Source organism: Oryctolagus cuniculus, chromosome 3 (genome assembly GCF_051225735.1).
Source record: "Oryctolagus cuniculus isolate XC-2025 breed Fujian yellow rabbit chromosome 3, ASM5122573v1, whole genome shotgun sequence".
NCBI classification, from domain to species: domain Eukaryota; kingdom Metazoa; phylum Chordata; class Mammalia; order Lagomorpha; family Leporidae; genus Oryctolagus; species Oryctolagus cuniculus.
In genome coordinates, this window is record NC_142869.1 from 69,509,939 (window position 1) to 69,529,257 (window position 19,319).

Sequence of the window (19,319 nt, forward strand, 5' to 3'; positions counted from 1 at the left end):
CAGCAGATGATGGTCGAAGTGCTCGGGTCCCTGCCACCCATGTGGGAGACACAGATTGAATTCCTGGCTCCCAGTTTCAGCCTGGCCCAGCTCTGACTCCTGTGGGCATTGAGGAACAAATCAGTTGATAGAAGATTTATCTCCCACTCTCTCTCTTTCCCTGTTGCTCTTTCAAATAAATAAATAAATTAATTAATTAAAAAACCCACAAAATCCCAAAAGCCATGATTAAGAAACTTTCAGAACAGCGTCTACACCTTTTAACCTGGACAAACTGAAAACACAAAGCAGGCTTGCAAAATAACTTTTATTACTATATAAAAACAAGTCAAGGAAAAATAGATGTGTATTTTTCTATAAAATTATAAAATATTCAAGATATTTAATATCTTTCCATTAATGTGCTGAGATAAAAAGACAAACTTAAAGACAGACTCTTCTTTTCCACTTAAAGTTTTCAGCTACTTTGTAGGGGATAGGGAATAATAATTCTCCTTTTTTCATGTACTTTCCTGTGGATAGCTACAAGACAGAGCAGCTACAGTTTTCTGTTGGAGTTATCCAAAAAAAAAAAAAAAGGAAATACCAAGATAAAATTTCCACCCTACAGCCATAAAATTAGCATAAGGCTGTACTTCTTGGTTTGGGCTTAAAATTTGGCAATTATGATTGATCAGTATTGCCCTGGAGTTTCCAACTCAGCAGGGAAAAAAGAAAACTGAAACCACTTGTCAGCATTCCTTAAAAAGTCCAACTGCCTTCTTTGTCATCTCATTGTGAAGTCTAAGGTGCTGTTTCCAGACAGCATGGCTTAGAGTGAATCCACACAGGAAGCAAAGTGCATGGGAGGGCGGCCTCCACACAGGCAGCAGGCAGCGCAGGAAGCTGCCTGCTGTGGGTGACATTAAGTCAAACAAGAATATTCATTTGGGTTTCTCCTGTTGATCTGGATGAATATTAAAATAAAGCTTTCTTTTCTGAAATTAGATTATGGGGTGAGCCATGCCAGATTATCTCTGCAGATGAGAGAAGCTGTAATTATTTTGGGCGGTTTCAATCACTGTTTTGGAATTGATACCTACTGCTTTCTTCTCCTCTATTCTTTGTAGGCTTTTTAATGAGATATTTTTGGGAGAGATGTTTTACATAGGAAATATGGGCTTTTGAAAGATAATAGTGCAATTAGCATTAGAATTAAAAGCCCATTAACAGTCTCAAACAGAAAGGGTTTTTGGATATATTTTACTATGCATTGTTTTCAAAAAGGCTGAAAAAGAAAGACAAGAAGTTCCTATAATATCTGTAAGATTACCCTCACATTAGCCCACAGGAGAGATAAAATAAAGGGCTGAGATGAGAGGGACTCAAATAATTTGCAATGGAGCTATTCTAGTGCTAAATCTGCAATTAACTGCACTGATAACCTCTTTCTTGGCCTATATGAGAATGGATGGCAGCCTCAACTCTTGGGGCCTGGTTTGTAGCCCCCCAACAAACCCTGATATTTTGTGGTTCACCTTTATGTAATAAAACACCACTTATCAAAATACAGTTGTGGGTGGCCATGTACTTACTCCTTCTATTCTAACACCAGGAGCCTGTCCTGCTCCACCTGTGAGGAAGTTAACTTTGTTACTTCATGGCAGGTGTTGGGTGGGTGCCTGGGGGTCCCTCTGCTGCTACTAGCTATTCTGGAAATAGAATAAACTAAATAAGAAGGACATGTGTTGCAGCAGGGGGCTCCTGACTGGTTGCCTGTGATGTCTGAGATGTGTGATGGAGTGCAGCTCACATGTACCTCTGGAAGCAGCCATCAGTTATCTTAAAAAAACGAAATCCACAAGCACCAATAGCAGCAAGTGACTGTGGTGCCAACTGTACAGTTTTCCTGTGCATTCACATGGTTCTGTTTAGAACTGCAGGGAAGCCAAAATTCAATCAAGAAGTGAAAAGCATCATTTCAGCACAGGCACTCCTCTGGGTTTTACTGCAAGTCAGCCTGGCGCCCAGACCCGAGTCCCCACTCACCACTGAGAAGTCAGAGCTCAGAGCGTCCCCTACAATGCCACCAAGATCAGCAAGGACCCTGGCAGCTGTCCTGGGGCGGGGCAGGCCAGGAGACAGGTGTTCCCTAGCGCCACACTAAGTGCTCCAGCGGCTAAGATCCCGAAACTGCATTCAGTTCATCTTGAAATGGACAGATGTTCTTGTCCAAATCTGTCACCAATCTGGACACAACTTAACAATCAAAGGGGCACCCAGGGGACGATGGCTTGCTAGCCATGGCAGGAGCCCCATGACATATTTCCAGCTACCGGGGTGGTGTGGGGTGGGGGTAGGGTTGAGGGGGAGGAGTCTTTTCCTCGGTTCCCAGGGGACTCTTAACCTTGGAAGAGAGCCAGCAACCAAGAGCCCTCTCTTACCAACTCCACTCCGCGCCAGCACCTGAGGTTTGTTTTGTGCAGGGCTGGGAAGGAGGTACCAATTAGTACAGAACAGGGAAAGAGCAGGGAAGTGGTGAGGATCATGCACTGAGGAGCCAGATTCAGGATCTGAATCTCAGTTCCTCCATTTAGGAGCTGTGTGACCTGGAGGCCAGTCCCTTACCTCCCTGACTTTACCTGTAAAGTAACACCTGGTTGTCAGTCTGGGTACTGAACGAGCTAACACTTGGGAAGTGCTCAGCCCCAACCCAGATCCTTAAGGGAAACGCTCTTTAGAGACTGGTGGGGCAGTTGGTGCTGCCTGAGGGTTCAGGTATATTGTCATCCTACAACACTAGAATCCGGATCATAAAGGACAATAGTCCCAGGAGGTCTTCGACTCGGCAGCTGAGTTTTGGGGAATCTTCCAAGTCCATCAGACAAGATCTCTTCAGCTACCCGTCACCCAGCAACTGCCCCCAAATACCCTGATACAAGCCCCGCTGCCCAGGGCCAATCTGCACCCAAACCAGCCAGGGAGGGAGCAGATGGCCACCACGGGCAGAAGGGAACTAGTTGTTCTCCTCAATTTCTCCCAGTACTTTAGTCATGACATCTGTGTTACATAATGGTCTAAATCCTGTTCCAGACAGTCACGCCCGATTTTAAAACTTTAGGGCTGTTTCTGCCTACTTCGGAAATCACTGGGCTCCCAGAATTAACTCAAAACAATCACATGACAAGAGGCAGGGGATGCTGCCAGCTTATCAAATTAATCAGCTGACTGCTGCATTCTGAGCTCTGCTCTGTGCAAGGCGCTGTGCTAATGCTTTGGTCCACAAGAAGAAAAGAGGTTACATAACCACAGCTGGTTATCAACTACTATCTATACATCACAATCTTTCTAAATCACGTAAATTCGCAGGCCTAGATCAACGCAATCGCTTTCAAGAAACCCTCTTGGCCGATTAAAATAAATATCGACACTACGCAGCTCAATCATCTTATGTCTAAACAGGAGAAGCTAAGCTTTGGAGCTAGTTTTTAAAGGGGAAGTTACACGGCTACGCCTCCACGCCGCCTTACATGGTGGATCTCTGTCCAGCCTCATCCAGGGCGAAGTTTCTTTTCCTCGCCTCACTATTAAGCTCTGAATCGGATTTGTCCAGGTTGTTGCCAGGGTTTACGGCCACGGAGCCTTCCGTCCCCTCGGCAGCGCCCCCGTTCGTCTGGAGAAGGGTAGAACTCGGCTCTTTAGGACGTTTCCACTGCGGTCTGGTGGCGATCCATAAAATGAGGGCCCCGAAGAGCAGAATCAGAAGGCCCAGGGTGTTTGTGAAAACGCCTTCTGGTGGGAATGTGCTGTAGGCAGGGTTTGTCCTAGGAGAAAAACAGATCTCCGTGCTTAATTACACATGGAAGACACAGCAACATGCAAAACAGGCTTGAACGCACCTGCTCAAAAGGCACACTGGTACATTATAGATTGATATTCAGGAGAAATTTCAGTTATGCTGTAATTCAGTAGCGTATTTGGAAATTATTAAACATCATTAAGTATGAAAGCAATATGGCATCCGGAAAAATGCTGGTATTACTTACAAATGGAAAAACAGATAAAACAAAAACAAAGGTACACTGTAATTTTATTAACATAAAAACATGCACATCAGAAAGACCGAGAGAATTTATAATTTTAACAGTTGTTTTGGGGGCGGGTGTTTGGCCTAGCAGTTAAGATACCTGCTTCCCACATCAAAGTGCCTGGGTCCAGGGCCAGCTCTGGCTCCCGACTCCAGGTTCCTACAGATGCAGACCCTGAGAGGCAGTGGTGTTAACTCTCCTAGCTGGGCTCTCTGTGTGAGAGACCTGGGTGGAGTTTCCAGCTTTCAGTTTCACCATTAAGCCTCAATGCCCTGGCCATTGCAAGCATTTGCTAGGGGAAACAATGAATGACAACTTTCTTATCTCTGCCTCTCTCTTTCTCTGTCTCTAAAATAAACAAACACAAAATTTTTAAAGAAGTTGTTTCTTAAGAGAGGTGCATCTGATGAATGTTTTTGGTCCTTCTAAGCTTTTAATAATATCATATTACATGCATGATGCCATTAAGTTATTCCAACATAAATATTTAAAACTTTTAATATTTAAACTAATTTGTTACATTTATATTATATTTTCCCATTGAACAAGTATATAATATTTTATAGCTTAAGTATTACAGGTAGGAAGACTATACAACTTACAGGACAAAAAAGAGCTTCTCGGTCAGTCCCATCAGTGATGTTGCGATCACTGTTGCAAAGAGGAGGAGTCCAGAATACACGTGGATGGGCATGACAACCGCTCGCAGAGAAAGTGGCGCCCAGGGAAGCAGAAAGATCAAAAAACCTAGGACAAGCTAAACACCAAAAAGTGCCAAAGTTAATTTTAAATGATTATTATATAAAATCAGCATATGCAAAATGAGAAAACCTCTCACTGGGAGCCGAGAAGCATAAAGTGAAGTGAGGGTCCCCACCCCGGTTATAGGACCCACAGGTGACAGCTAGGAGAGTCATCTTCTCATGTATCCTTCCAGAAGAGTTCTATGCCTTTATAACCATGTTATATGCAAAAGGTATAATTCATATATATACTATACAGCTTTTTTAAATTTTTTATTTATTTATTTATTTTATTATTTTTTTTTTGACAGGCAGAGTGGACAGTGAGAGAGAGAGACAGAGAGAAAGGTCTTCCTTCCGTTGGTTCATCTCCCAAATGGCTGCTATGGCCGGCGCTGCACCGATCCGAAGCCAGGAGGAGCCAGGTGCTTCCTCCTGGTCTCCCATGCAGGTGCAGGGTCCAAGCACCTGGGCCATCCTCCACTGCCTTCCTGGGCCACAGCAGAAAGCTGGACTGGAAGAGGAGCAACCAGGACAGAACTGGCGCCCCAACCGGGACTAGAACCCAGAGTACCAGCGCTGCAGGCGGAGGATTAGCCTAGTGTGCCGCGGCGCCAGCCATAATCAGCTTTTAAGATGGGACCTTTTATGTATAGTGGTCTAAAATATATATTGTATTTTTTGAAAATATTCTCAAACCAAAACACGTCTGTTGGGGACAGTACTGTGCCAGGTAAAACCACCGCCTTCAGTGCTGGTATCCCATATGGATGCCAGTTCGAGTCCTGGCTGTTCCACTTCTGATCCAGCTCTCTGCTATGCCCTGAGAAAGCAGTATAAGATGGCCCAAGTCCTTGGGCCCCTGCACCCACATGGGAGACTCAGAAGAAGCTCCTGGCTTCAAATCGGCTTAGCTCCAGGCATTGCAGCCACTTGGGGAGTGAACCAAGGAAGACCTCTCTCTCTCTCTGCCACTGCCTCTCTGTAACTCTGCCTTTCAAATAAATAAATACATCTTAAAAAAAACACACACACACACACATCTGTTGGGGCTCACACTGTGGTGTAAAAGGTAAAGCCACCACCTGCAGTGCCAATATTCCATGTGGGTACTGGTTCGAGTCCCAGCTGCTCCACTTCTGATCCAGCTCCCTGTGGATGTGCCTGGGAAAGCAGCAGAGGACAGACCACGTGGGAGAACTGGAAGAAACTCCTGGCTCCTGGCTTTGGCCTGGCCCAGCCCTGGCTGCTACAGTCATTTGTGGAGTGAACCAGCGGCTGGAAGATTTCTCTTGATATCTCTCTCACTTTCTCTGATTTTCAAGTAAATATATAAATCTTTAAGTAAACAAAAAAGTGTCTAGTTTATTATTCTAGTGGCTGAAATTCTATTTCAAGGCTATGACAGAATTTATTTATACAGTTCTTCATGGATGCTTCTATTTCTAGTTTTCTCCGCCATCTTTAGTAAGGCTAGAGTGAACATTTTGGTACTTTTTTTTTTTTTTAAGATTTCTTTATTTATTTGAAGGACAGAGTTACAGAGAGGCAGAGAGGTCTGTTGGTTCACTCCCTAGATGGCTGCAAAAGCCAGAGCTGGGCCGATCCAAAGCCAGGTGCCAGGAGTTTCTTCTGGGTCTCCCATGTGGGTGCAGGGGCCCAAGGACCTGGACCATCTTCTACTGCTTTCTCAGGACATAGCAGAGAGCTGGATCGGAAGTGGAACAGCCAGGACTCAAGCCGGCACCCATATGGATGCCAGCACTGCAGGCAACAGCTTTATCCGGTACACCACAGTGTCGGCCTCAAGTAACTTTTTTTTTTTTAACAATGTTCTAAGGTTGTCAATTAGGAAAGGGAGTAAAATATTTCTTAAATCACTAAAACCACATACATTAGGATGCACGATTTCGTTAGCTCAACCTAAAAAGCTACGTGAGAAGCCGACAGCTTTGTTTTTTGAGGAAGAAAGGAATTTTGCAGAAAAGCCATCCCCATTTCCTCGATGATCAAATCCCTAGTAGGGTTCATCTCTGGGGAAGGCAGCCACACTGCTGTGTAAACTGGAGTCTGCTGCACGTTCACCGTCTGTGCTGTGGCCCTCACAGCCCCTACCCAGTAAGTATTCTCTCTTCAAGAAACTCAGTGGCTACTGAATTACTGAGTTTAAGGGCACATCTCCTTTCAGGTATTGGCTTAGGGCCCCCACCCCAACAAGGGCCCCAAGAGACAGGAGAAGGGGAACAAAGGCGGCGGCCTCCCTGTGCGACTTTCCCAAGATCCGAGGAGTAACCGGAGATACCAGAGGAGCAAGGCAGAGTGGGGCACAGAACCCTCGTGCGTACTTAGAACCGGCTTATGTGTAATGAGCAATGGTAATGAACAGGAAGTTTAAAAAAACGCACAGGGAGGAGCAGGCATCTGGCCTAGCAGTAAGATGCTGCTTAGAACCCCCACGTCTCACATCACGGTACCTGAGTTCAATTCCCAGCTCCGCTTCCTGACTCCAGCTTCCTGCCAATGTCCTCTGGGAGGCAGTGGTAACAGAAGTCCTAGATTGTGGTCCTAGGCCCTAGCCCAGCCAAGGCTATTACAGGCATTTGGGGAATGACCAACACATGGGAACTCTCTCGGCCTCGCAAATAAATAATTTTAAAAATGTTAGTGCACTTTGATAGGCTGATTTACACATTTTATTGTTTGCTCAATACCACACACACCTGCATATATTAGAAATCATTTGGGGGCAGGAAGGGGTATTGGTTTTTTGTGCAATGGGTTATACTGGGAGCACTGATTCCAGGCCCAGCTGCTCCTGTAAGATCTAGATTCCTGCTAATGCTCCTGGGAGGCAACAGATGATGGTCCAAGTACTTGGGTCCTGGCCACTCACTTGGGAGACCCAGGTGGAGCTCCTGGCTCCTGGCTTCAGCCTGGCCCAGCCCAAGTCATTACAGTCATTTGGGGATGGAAAATCTCTCAATCTCTCTCTCTCTCTGCTCCTCAAATAAATAAATCTTTTTTAAAAAGTGCTTCAGGGGCTAGCACCGTGGCATAGTGGGTAAAGCCACACCTGCAGTGGTGGCATCTCATATGGGCACCAGTTCGAGTCCCAGCTGCTCCATTTCCAATCCAGCTCTCTGTTATGGCCTGGAAAAGCAGTAGAAGATGGCCCAAGTCCATGGGCTCCTGCATCCGCATGGGAGACCTGGAGGACACTCTGGCTCCTGGCTTCAGATCGGCCAAGCTCTGGCCATTATGGCCATTTGGGGAGTGAACCAGTCGATGGTTCACTCTCTCTCTGCCTCTGCCTCTCTGTAACTTTGCCTTTCAAATAATAAATAAATCTTTAAAAAATTATGAAAAGTGCTTCAAACGATAAATAATACATTTATAATTTATAAAAATTTATAGAAATCATTATTTCCTTTTTATTATTTTAAAGATTTGTTTATTTGAAAGAGTTATAGAGAGAGAGGGAGGGACAGAGAGACAGACAAAGATCTTCCATTTGCTGGTTCACTCTCTAGATGGCTACAATGGCTGGAGTTGGACCATGCTGAAGCCAGGTGCCTGGAACTCCAACCAGGTCTTCCATTAGGGTGCAGGAACCCAAGCACCTGGGCCATCTTCTGCTGCTTTCCCAGGTGCATTAGCAGGGAGCTGGATCAGAAGAAGAGCAGTTGGGACTTGAACCAGAGCTCATATGGGATGCTGGTGTCACAGACGACAGCTTAGCCCGCTGCACAACAATGCCATCCCTTTCTAACTATCTTAGACTTATTTCAAGTGAAGATGACAATTTTTAACCTAGTGAACTAAAAATTATGAGCCCCTTTATCTAAGTCAGTCATTGCTAAGGTGTGGTTCATAGAAGACATAGCAGAGACACTTCAAGTATTTAAAGCAATTCCCGGGCTACCTCCAGACCTACGAAATCAGAATTTCTGCAGTAGGGCCTAGGAGTCTGCATTTTAACAGAACACCCACATTATTCTTACATATGTTGAAGTTTGAAGACCATTGCTTTTTTTTTCTTTCTTTTTTTTTTTTTTTTTTTGACATGCAGAGTGGACAGTGAGAGAGAGAGACAGAGGGAAAGGTCTTCCTTTGCCGTTGGTTCACCCTCCAATGGCCGCCGCGGCCGGCGCGCTGCGCTGGCGCACTACGCTGATCCGATGGCAGGAGCCAGGTACTTATCCTGGTCTTCCATGCGGGTGCAGGGCCCAAGCACTTGTGCCATCCTCCACTGCACTCCCTGGCCACAGCAGAGAGCTGGCCTGGAAGAGGGGCAACCGGGACAGAATCCGGCGCCCTGACCGGGACTAGAACCCGCTGTGCCGGCGCTGCAAGGTGGAGGATTAGCCTAGTGAGCCGCAGCGCTGGCGAAGACCATTGCTTTTGATTCATTCAAATTTTCCTAGAGATATGGGCTAACTGCATTCTGGAAAATCCCCCAAAGAGAAGGCAGCGGAATCCTCCATCACCAATGGTCTACAAAGACTTGCTAAGTGCTCTAGTACTCAGGAACTATTGGCTATAGGAAGCTGTTCTCCACTATAGTGGAAGTGCTCAGGAGAGCTAAGGCAAATAAAATCTCACAAAAAGTTATGCTTAAAGATGAAAGTATAACCCTAATAACATTCAAAAAAATAAATCATTTGTTTAAGATTTATTTATTTATTTAAAAGTCAGATATATATATATATATATATATAGAGAGAGAGAGAGAGAGAGAGAGGGGGAGAGGAGAGAAGAGACAGAGACAGAGATCTTCCATTTGCTAGTTCATTCCCCAAATGGCCACAATGACTGAGGCTGGGCCAGGCTAAAGCCAGAAGCCAGGAGCTTCATCCAAATCTCCCATGTGGGTGCAGGGGCCCAAACCCTTGGGCCATCCTCTGCTACTTCCCCAGGTGCACTAGCAGGGAGCTGGGTCAGTAGTAGTGCAGCCAGGAATCGAATTGGCACCCATATGGGATGCCAGCACCACACAGTGGCTTAACCTGCTGTGCTACAAGCACTAGCCCCAAACCTAATAACATTTAAAATTAAATATCTGGGGCCACTGTTGTGGTGTAGCAGGTAAAGCCTGCAATGCTGGCATCCCACATGGGTGCTGGTTCATGTCCCGGCTGCTCCACTTCCAATCCAGCTCCCTGCTAATTGAGGGATGGCCCCTCTACCCAGATGGGAGAACCTCCTGGCTCCTGGCTTTGGCCTGGCCCAGCCCTGGCCATTGCAGCCATCTGGGGAATTAACTCACAGATCAAAGATTTCTCCCTCTCTCTCTCTCTCTGTCTCTTCTTCTTCTTCTCTCTGCCTTTTGAATAAATCAAATAAATCTTTTTAAAAAAATTAAATATCTGGGTGAGTGGCACAGCAGTTCAGATGCTGTTTGGGACACCTGCATCAATGTCATAGCTGCCAAGCTTTGAGTCCTGGCTCTGCTCCAGATTCTGGCTTCCTGCTATGCATGCCCTGGGAGGAAGCAAGGATGGCGCAAGGACCTGGGGTTCCTGTCACCCACATGCATGTCTTGGATGGAGTTCCAGCTTCCTGGCTTTGGTCTGGCCCAACTTCAGCTGTTGATAACACCTGAAGAGGGAGCCAGCAGACAGAAGTTCTCTGTGGATCTCTGTCTTTGTCTCTCTGCCTTTCACAAAAATAAATCTTTTTTTAAAATTCTGTCGTAAATACCTGGGCTTTTTGCAGTTGAGTATTACTACTTTAAAGATACAAATGTATTTTAGCACGCCAGTTTGTCTCACTTTACCAATGGATGAGTTTAAACAGAGGAAAGGGGGAGCCTGTGACACAGCAGCTAACACACCAGTGCAGGTGCCTGCATCCATTTCAGGGTGCCTGCTTTCAAGTCCCAGCTCTGCTTCTGATTCCGGCTTCCTGCTAACGCATAGCTGAGGAGGCAGCAGGTGAGGGTTCAAATAGTTAAGATTCTGAGCCTTCACAGGGGAGACCTGGCTTGAGTTCTCAGCCCCTGGCTTCAGTCTGGCCCAGTGCTGGCCATCACAGTCATCTGAGGAATGAACCAGTGGACAGAGGATCGCTCTGCCCATCTCCCTCTGCCTGTCTGTCTCAGCCTCTCGAGTAAATACAATAAACATTGAAAAAATGTTAGTGTATACAAACTTATAAACCTAGCAAACACTTTCGTTGCAAAAGCCATTAATGAGACCAGGGAACATCTTCCTGGCTAGTTGCTGCAGTTCACTATTTTCGCAGGAGTCAAGGAGGTAAGGGGTAGATTTGGTGAACAATCCAGTGAATTACAGATTATTAGAATTAAATGGGGGTCGGTGCCGTGGTGCACTTGGTTAATCCTCCACCTGCGGCGCCGGCATCCCATATGGCTGCCAGTTCTAGTCCTGGCTGCTTCTTTTCCAAACCAGCTCTCCACTGTGGCCCAGGAAGGCAGTGGAGGATGGCCCAAGTGCTTGGACCCCTGCACCCGCATGGGAGACCAGGAGGAAGCACCTGGCTCCTGGCTTCGGATCAGCGTAGCTCCGGCCGTAGTGACCATTTGGGGGGTGAACCAACGGAAGGAAAACCTTTCTCTCTCTCCCTCTCACTGTCTGTAACTCTACCTCTCAAATAAATAAATAAAAATCTTAAAGAAAAGAAGTAATTGAAGCTGCTCCTAGCATTCCTTCATCTTCCTGTTCTACACACGCCTACACTCCTACATTCAACACTCACTCTGAAACCTCTGTGCATGCCAGGAGTTGTTCTGAGTGCTGGGAATGCAACACAAAACGGACAAGCTCCCTGTGTTCCAAGGACGAGCACTTATTTTCATTTCTATTGTCGTAAAGTCCGACCTTTTGGCCATTTATAGCCTTGTCTCTTAGGTCAAATGTCTCAAACATTAGCGTGCACCTGAATCACCTGGAACACTTGTTACAGCACCTGCTGAGTGTCACCCCAGTTTCTGATCCAGTAGGTCTGGGGTGGGACCTGAGAACCTGTTCTTCTATTTTCCCTAGTGCTGCTAATGCTGCTATTCCAGGAACCATATTTAAATTTTTTTTAAAACTTCATTTATTATTTACTTGAGAGACAGAGACAGAGGAGACAGAGTTCCCATCCATTGATTCACTCCTCAAAAGTGTGCAACAGCGAGGGCTGGGCTGGGGCTGAAGATGGGGTGGTAAACGCAATGCAGGTCTTCCACGTGGGTGGAAGGAACTTAATTACTTCAGCCATTACTGCTGCCTCCCAGGGCCTGCACCTGGAAGGTAGAGTCAGGAGCCAAAGCCAGGAATTGAACCCAGGTACTGATATGGGACGTGGGCATCTTAACCACAAGACTAAACACCCACTTCAGGATCATACTTTTGAAAAATGTCCAAAGTCATTCCTAAACTGCATTCTTCATAAGCAAAAATAAAAGGCCCATCTTCTTCTGGAGGTAAAAAATAAAAAAAAAAATTAGCATCCTATATGGGTGCTGACATGAGTTCCAGCTGCTCCACTTTCCATCCAGCTCTCTGCTGATGACCAGGGAAAGCAGCAGAAGACAGCCCAAGTCCTTGGGCCTCTGCACCCACATAGGAGACTCAGAAGCAGCATCTGGCTCCTGGCTTTGGCCTAGCCCAGCCCTGGCCTTTGTGGCCATTTGGGGAGTGAACTAGTAGATGGAAGATCTCTTTGTCTCTCCCTCTCTCTCTGTAGCTCTTTCTAATAAATAAGTAAATCTTTTTTTAAAAAATCACTTTGTATAGGCCGGCGCCATGGCTCACTTGGTTAATCCTCCGCCTGCGGCACCGGCACCCCGGGTTCTAGTCCCAGTTGGGGCGCCGGATTCTGTCCCAGTTGCTCCTCTTCCAGTCCAGCTCTCTGCTGTGGCCCGGGAAGGCTGTGGAGGATGGCCCAAGTGCTTGGGCCCTGCACCCACATGGGAGACCAGGAGGAAGCATCTGGCTCCTGGCTTCGGATCGGTGCAGTGCACCGGCCATAGTGGCCATTTCGGGGGTGAACCAACGGAAAAGGAAGACCTTTTTCTCTGTCTCTCTCTCTCACTGTTTAACTCTGCCTGTCAAAAAAATCACTTTGTATATTACAGAATATGTCCAAAGCTTTTGTAAAAAATATTTATTTATTTACTTGAAAGTCAGAATTACACAGAGAGGAGAGGCAGAGAGAGAGAGATCCTCCATCAGCTGTTTCACTCCCCAAATGGCCGCAATGGCTGGAGCTGCGCGGATCTGAAGAGAGGAGCCAGGAGCCTCCTCAGGATCTCCCACACAGGTGCAGGAGTCCAAGGACTTGGGCCATCTTCTGCTGCTTTCCCAGGCCATAGCAGAGAGCTGGACCAGAAGTGGAGTAGTCGGCACTCAAAACGGCGCCCATATGGGACACCAACACTGCAGGCAAGCGGCTTTACCTGCTATGCCACAGTGCCAACCCCTCCAAAGCTTTTTAATAAAGGGAATAACAGATGCTCAAACTGGCCTTTAAGCCTCCCGCTCATACCCTACATCTCCTCGCTACACTGTCTTCTCCTTTCATCCACCTGGCAACACCTGAACCCTAGCTCAGCCATCTCCATGACTCCCTGGCCTGCTGGTGCTACCGGAAGAAATCTCAATCACTGCACTCATGGCTGGGATGCTGCTGGTCATGAGCAGTCCAGGCCGCTCAACAAACATTCTACTGCTTGGTTTACCACTGGCTCTCCATCCTCTCCCGCCTCAAATTCCTGACTCCCTGCTGTGCCTCCCCAGTACTGGCAGATGGCCTTACTCCCACCTTCAGAGAAGAGCCTCAATTTCCTGCCACCAGACCAAAAAGTCACCCCAAGCCAACGATTCCTTCCTGTCTTCAATCACAATGGAGTCGGCGTGCCCACAACGCGCTTCCTGAAGACTTGGGGACAGATGAGCGCCACTCCCCCGTAGTAGTCACCACCTCTTCTTTCCTGGCGCCACCCTGTCAGCATTTTCACATGCCCATGCTTCTCACAATGAAAAGCAGAAGTAAAAACACAAAGGGCCGGCGCTGTGGCTCAATAGGGTAATCCTCCACCTTGCGGCGCCAGCACACCGGGTTCTAGTCCCGGTCGGGGCACCGGATTCTGTCCCAGTTGCCCCTCTTCCAGGCCAGCTCTCTGCTGTGGCCAGGGAGTGCAGTGGAGGATGGCCCATGTACTTGGGCCCTGCACCCCATGGGAGACCAGGATAAGTACCTGGCTCCTGCCATCAGATCAGCGTGGTGCGCAGGCCGTGGTGGCCATTGGAGGGTGAACCAACGGCAAAAAGGAAGACCTTTCTCTCTGTCTCTCTCTCTCTCTCACTGTCCACTCTGCCTGTCAAAAAAAAAAAAAAAAAAAAAAAAAGTAAAAACACAAAAAGGTCCCCAAATACCTGCCTTGGCTCCTGTCCCTGTCCAGTTACCACCCTCTCGCTCTCCTCCCAACCAACCTTCCTGACGGAGTGGACTCCTCATTGCACACTCCCTCTTCAGTCCACCGCCCTCCGGGTCGGCAGTGACTTCCAGGTCACTCACCCCGATGGACAGTTCTCAGTTCTTTGCTTTGCTTCTCAGTCACATGTGACACACCTCAAGCCCATTCCTCTGCCCCTACCCCATGTTTCCTTTCTCAATCACCCACTTGCTCAAGCCTGCTCATTCTTCACATCATTTACTTCCCAAATCTTACTAACTCTTCTGCTGAAATATCTTTGTCTATTACCTTGCATAACCGCTACTGCTACTCCTCTAAGTCGCCACCATTTCTTACCTGAACCTCTGGAAACACCTGTGCTTATACCTGTGCACCCTCCAATTCATCCTCCAAACCGCACTCTGGATAGCATGGCCTCCTTTCCATGCCTCAGATAAAGCAAACATTTCCCCACACGCTATGGCATCCACCCAGAAGACTCTGCCCTTTCAACACCTGCCTTGTGACTTCAGGTCTCAGTGGGACTTCCTTTATTCCTTTTCCCATGTGAGAATTCTCCCAGAACACTCCATAACCACCCTGTCTAACAAATACTCAGTTACTCGTCCTCCCCTGTAGACTTCACACGGGCAGGAAGCACATCTCTTTGAATCCATGTTTGTCTTGGGAACAATGCATCCTCCACAGCCTGGCAAGCTAACTGGCACACAACAGGTATTCAACTCTCTGTTGAATAAATGAAGCCAGGAGTGAAGTTTCACTGGCATAAAATGCATGTTGTCAACCACGAAGGCCCCTATAACTTATGGTGGAAATGTAAAATGACACCTGCAGATCATAAAGTAGCCCACCAACAAGAGTCAGACTTCTAACAACAGCGAACTATATCATCCCACTGTGCTGTGCCCTGGGAGGAGCCTTGTTTGGCTTTGAGGCTTATGATGTTATGAATGATCACAAGCTTTAATTTACAGGTGAACAAACTAAATCCAGAGAAGTTGGGCAACTTGTCCGAGGTTACCAGCTATCAAAATGCACCAACCTGATTCAAAGTGAGATCTCCCTGGCTGCAAATCCTGTGTTCTTAACCCCAACCTGGTCCCTGGATCTGAGCAAGGAAGAAGCTGGAAGCCAAAATTCCTCCTAGTACGAAGAGCCAGAAAGTTGTGAAATGGTATTTCTGGGAAGCCCAGTTAGCACAAGGAAATGAGAGATAAGAATCTGGATGTTTCATACAGCAAAAGAGAATCTTGAGGCAATTAAAAATCTTTTCAATTCACTGAAGTTTAAAATTAGAATCTATTGAGAAAATTGACTAATAGAATAAAGAAGAAAAATATTTGCATATCAACACAGAAAAGACATTCCATAAAATTCTACATCCATTCATGATTTAAACAGTAAAACAAAACTTGTTCACAGAGAGGAGGGAAATGAAGCATGCACTTCATTTACTTATTTTAAAAATGTTGATTTACTGATTTTACTTGAAAGGCAGAGTGACAGGCTCTTCCATGTGCTAGTTCACTTCTCACGTGCCCAGAACGGGCCGAAGCCAGGAGCCTAGAACTCCATCCTGGTTTCCTGTGTGGGTAGCTGGCAGCCATCATTTGCTGCCTCCCAGGTGCAGCAGCAGGAAGCTGGATCGGGAGCAGATGAGACTGGACTCAGACAAGCACTCTGGTGTGGGATGCAGGTGTCCCGAGCAGCAGCTTAACCCTCTGTGCCAAACACCTGCCAGCATTCTCTCTAAAGTAAGAACCAGATGGATTTTTATCTCCATTTGAATTCTATACCTCTTATCTATATCCACTTATCAATGCTCTCTACTATACTACTGCACTGTACCAGCTGGGACACAGGAAAAGGTACATGACAGAACCAGCATTGCAGATAAAGACAAGGGCAAGGACAAGCCAAGAAACAGTGCTTATAGTTTATCCAGAGGAAACAAAGGAAGTTGGGCCACAACATGGCAACGTAGACTAAGGTGGATTCCACATGAAGTAAGCACTTAAATATCACAGACAAATTTTTTAACAGATTTTTATTTATCTATTTGAGAGGCAGAGTTACAGCCAGAGAGAGGGAGAGACAGAGAGAGGTCTTCCATCTACTGGTTCACTCCCCAAATGGCCACAACTGCTGGAGCTGGGCAGATCTGAAGCCAGGAGCCAGGAGCTTCTTCTGGGTCTCCCACATGGGTCCAGTTGGGGTAGTAGAGATGTGGGTAGTAGAGATGTGGGAGCAATTAGGTTGTATGTGAAATCATGGGAACTAATTCATTATGAATTTTTTTAAGAACTTTGATTCTTAATGAATGAATTCATTAAGAACTTTTTTAAAAATATATTTATTTATTTGAGAGGTAGAGTTGCAGACAGTGAGAGGGAGAGACAGGGAGAAAGGTCTTCCATCATTGGTTCACTCCCCAAATGGCCGCAAAAGCTGGAGCTGCACCAATCCAAAGCTAGGAGCCAGGAGCTTCTTCTAGGTCTCCCATGTGGGTGCAGGGGCCCAAGGACTTGGGCCATCTTCTACTGCCTTCCCAGGCCATAGCAGAGAGCATAGAAGAGGAGCAGCCAGGACTAGAACCGGCACCCATAGGGGATGCTGGTGCCACAGGTGGAGGATTAACCTACTGTGTTACAGCACTAACCCTGACTCAGAACTTTTTAAGAGTTATTTATTAGAAAGGCAGAGTTAGATAGAGAAAGAGGGAGAGACAGAGGTCTTCCATCTGCTGGTTCACTCCCAAAATGGCCAGCAATAGCTAGGGCTGGCCAGGCCTGGGCCCATGAGCCAGCAGTTTCTTCTGGGTCTCCTTCATAGGTATAGGGCCCCAATGACTTTGGCCATCCTATGCTGCTTTCCCAAGTGCATTAATAGGGAGCTGGATCAGAAGTGGAGCAGCCAGGGCTTGGACCAGAGGCATCTATATTGGATGCTGGCATTACAGGCAGTGGCCTGCATTGTGGCGTAGTGGGTAAGGCCACAGCCTGCAGTGCCAGCATCCAATATGGGCGCTGGTTTGAGTCCCACCCGCTCCACTTCCGTTCCAGGTCTCTACCAAGGCCTGGGAAAGCAGTGGAAGATGGCCCAGGTCCTCGGGCCCCTGTGCCCACATGGGAGACCCAGAAAAGGCTCCTGGCTCCTAGCTTCGGATTGGCACAGCTCCGGCCGTTGTGGACAGTTGAGGAGTGAACAAGTGGATGGAAGACCTCTCTCTCTCTCTCTCTCTCTCTACCTCTCCTTCTCTCTGTGTGTGTAACTCTTTCAAATAAATAAATAAACCTTAAAAAAAAAACCCACAATATCAGCCTTAACTCACAACTTTTATATACATATAATAATTGAATATATTCTTTAGGTTGAACTCCCAGGCTTCTTGTTATTTAAATTGTAAGTTGACAATGTATTCGAAAAGTTCATGGGAAAACAGAATTAAAAAAGAAGTTGATTTTGTTACAAAAAAGATTTTGAAATCCACATATAATTTTTTCATAATAGGCATTTTCCATAAAGTTTTTGAAGACCCCTCACATGCATGGATTTCAATATGTTTGCACTAAGATAAACTTACCCTTTAATTCCATTTTCCACAAACCTTTTAAAGTGCCCTCATATAATTGTGTGTATACACTAAGGAGGCTCAAAGTGATGTTGTGACTTAGTTGTTATTTTTGCAAATGCCCCGTGGGCTGTGTCTCACAACCGGAACAGAATTCTTGGCCTGGGATGCAACCAGGGGTGAGGACCTTCCGACTTGTTGTGGTTGTACTGTTTATTGTTTGCTTACATCCTTGTTTTTCCAAAACAGCCCAGACACTGGCTTCTTTTGGCAGCCACATCCTGATTTTGCACAAAGCAGCTCCCCTGAACCCCGGCAGCGCTGAGGTGAGCGGTCTGTCTGAGCACCTCTCCCTGCCTCCTCCTGCTCCATGGTACGCGCTTTCCTGGCCTGGGCAGGAGCACAGCAGGGTGGCCATGACCGACCCACGGCTGCCAGTGACTTCCAGGCTGCCAGTGACTTCCAGCGAGTCAAGGCTTCCGGTTCTCCACCCACAAGCGAAGCCCCAGAAACCACCAGCTGGAGAGCAGTCATCTTGCCTCAGACAGGAAAATGCTTCCCCTTTTAACGTTTAACCTAAGAAACCTGACAGGAAAGCACCTCAGTCGAAGCACAAGGCTTCTGTGGCTCTTGTGTCTTCGCATCTGAGGATATGGCATCAGCAATCTTTGTAAATCACAAAAAGGAAGGAGCTGCAATCAAGCACAGAACCGTTTCTGTTTCCTTCCATGTCCATAGGCAGTGTTCTCTCGCTGAATAGTTCCCTGAGCACACCTGGGGAACCTGTTCTGTCACTTCTATGGGAAGGCAACACGAACTACTTAAAAACAGCTTTCAGGAGGCCGGCGCCGTGGCTCAATAGGCTAATCCTCCACCTTGCGGCGCCGGCACACCGGGTTCTAGTCCCGGTCGGGGAACCGGATTCTGTCCCGGTTGCCCCTCTTCCAGGCCAGCTCTCTGCTATGGCCAGGGAGTGCAGTGGAGGATGGCCCAGGTGCTTGGGCCCTGCACCCCATGGGAGACCAGGAAAAGCACCTGGATCCTGGCTCCTGCCATCGGATCAGCGCGGTGCGCCGGCTGCAGCGGCGGCCATTGGAGGGTGAACCAACGGCAAAAAGGAAGACCTTTCTCTCTCTGTCTCTCTCTCTCACTGTCCACTCTGCCTGTAAAAAAAAAAAAAAAAAAAGAAACAGCTTTCAGGGGCTGGTGCTGTAGCGTAGTAGGCCAAGCCCCTGCCAGAGGCGTGGTATCCCACGTGGGCGCTGGTTCTAGTCCCAGCTGCTCCTCTTCCAATTCAGCTCTCCTGGGAAAGCTGTGGAAGATGGCCCAAGTCCTTGGGGCCCTGCACCCAGGTGGGAGACCCAGAATAAGCTCCTGACTTCAGATCGGCTTAGCTCCAGCCACTGCAGCCATTTGGAGAGTGAACCATCGGATAGAACACCTCTCTCTCTCTGCCTCTGCCTCTCTTAACTTTGCCTTTCAAATAAATAAATAAGGGAAGGGGAGACAGGAGG

At 47.1% G+C, this 19,319-nt stretch overlaps 1 protein-coding gene across 3 annotated transcripts in view; it reads right to left on the reverse strand.

Moving 5' to 3' along the window:
* Positions 1 to 288: 288 nt before the first annotated feature.
* CYBRD1 (cytochrome b reductase 1) overlaps positions 289 to 19,319 on the reverse strand; it is a 35,488-nt gene continuing 16,457 nt past the window's right edge. For 2 of the 3 annotated variants that reach the window (XM_002712282.6, XM_008258726.5), the window contains exons 3-4: positions 4,670 to 4,824; positions 289 to 3,803 (exon numbers count right to left, since the gene is read on the reverse strand). In XM_002712282.6, coding sequence (XP_002712328.1) covers positions 3,506 to 3,803; positions 4,670 to 4,824 — 453 coding nt within the window. In that variant the 3' untranslated portion in view covers positions 289 to 3,505. The remainder of the gene's footprint in view (positions 3,804 to 4,669; positions 4,825 to 19,319) is intronic. The other variant, XM_070070702.2, reaches the window with a different exon arrangement.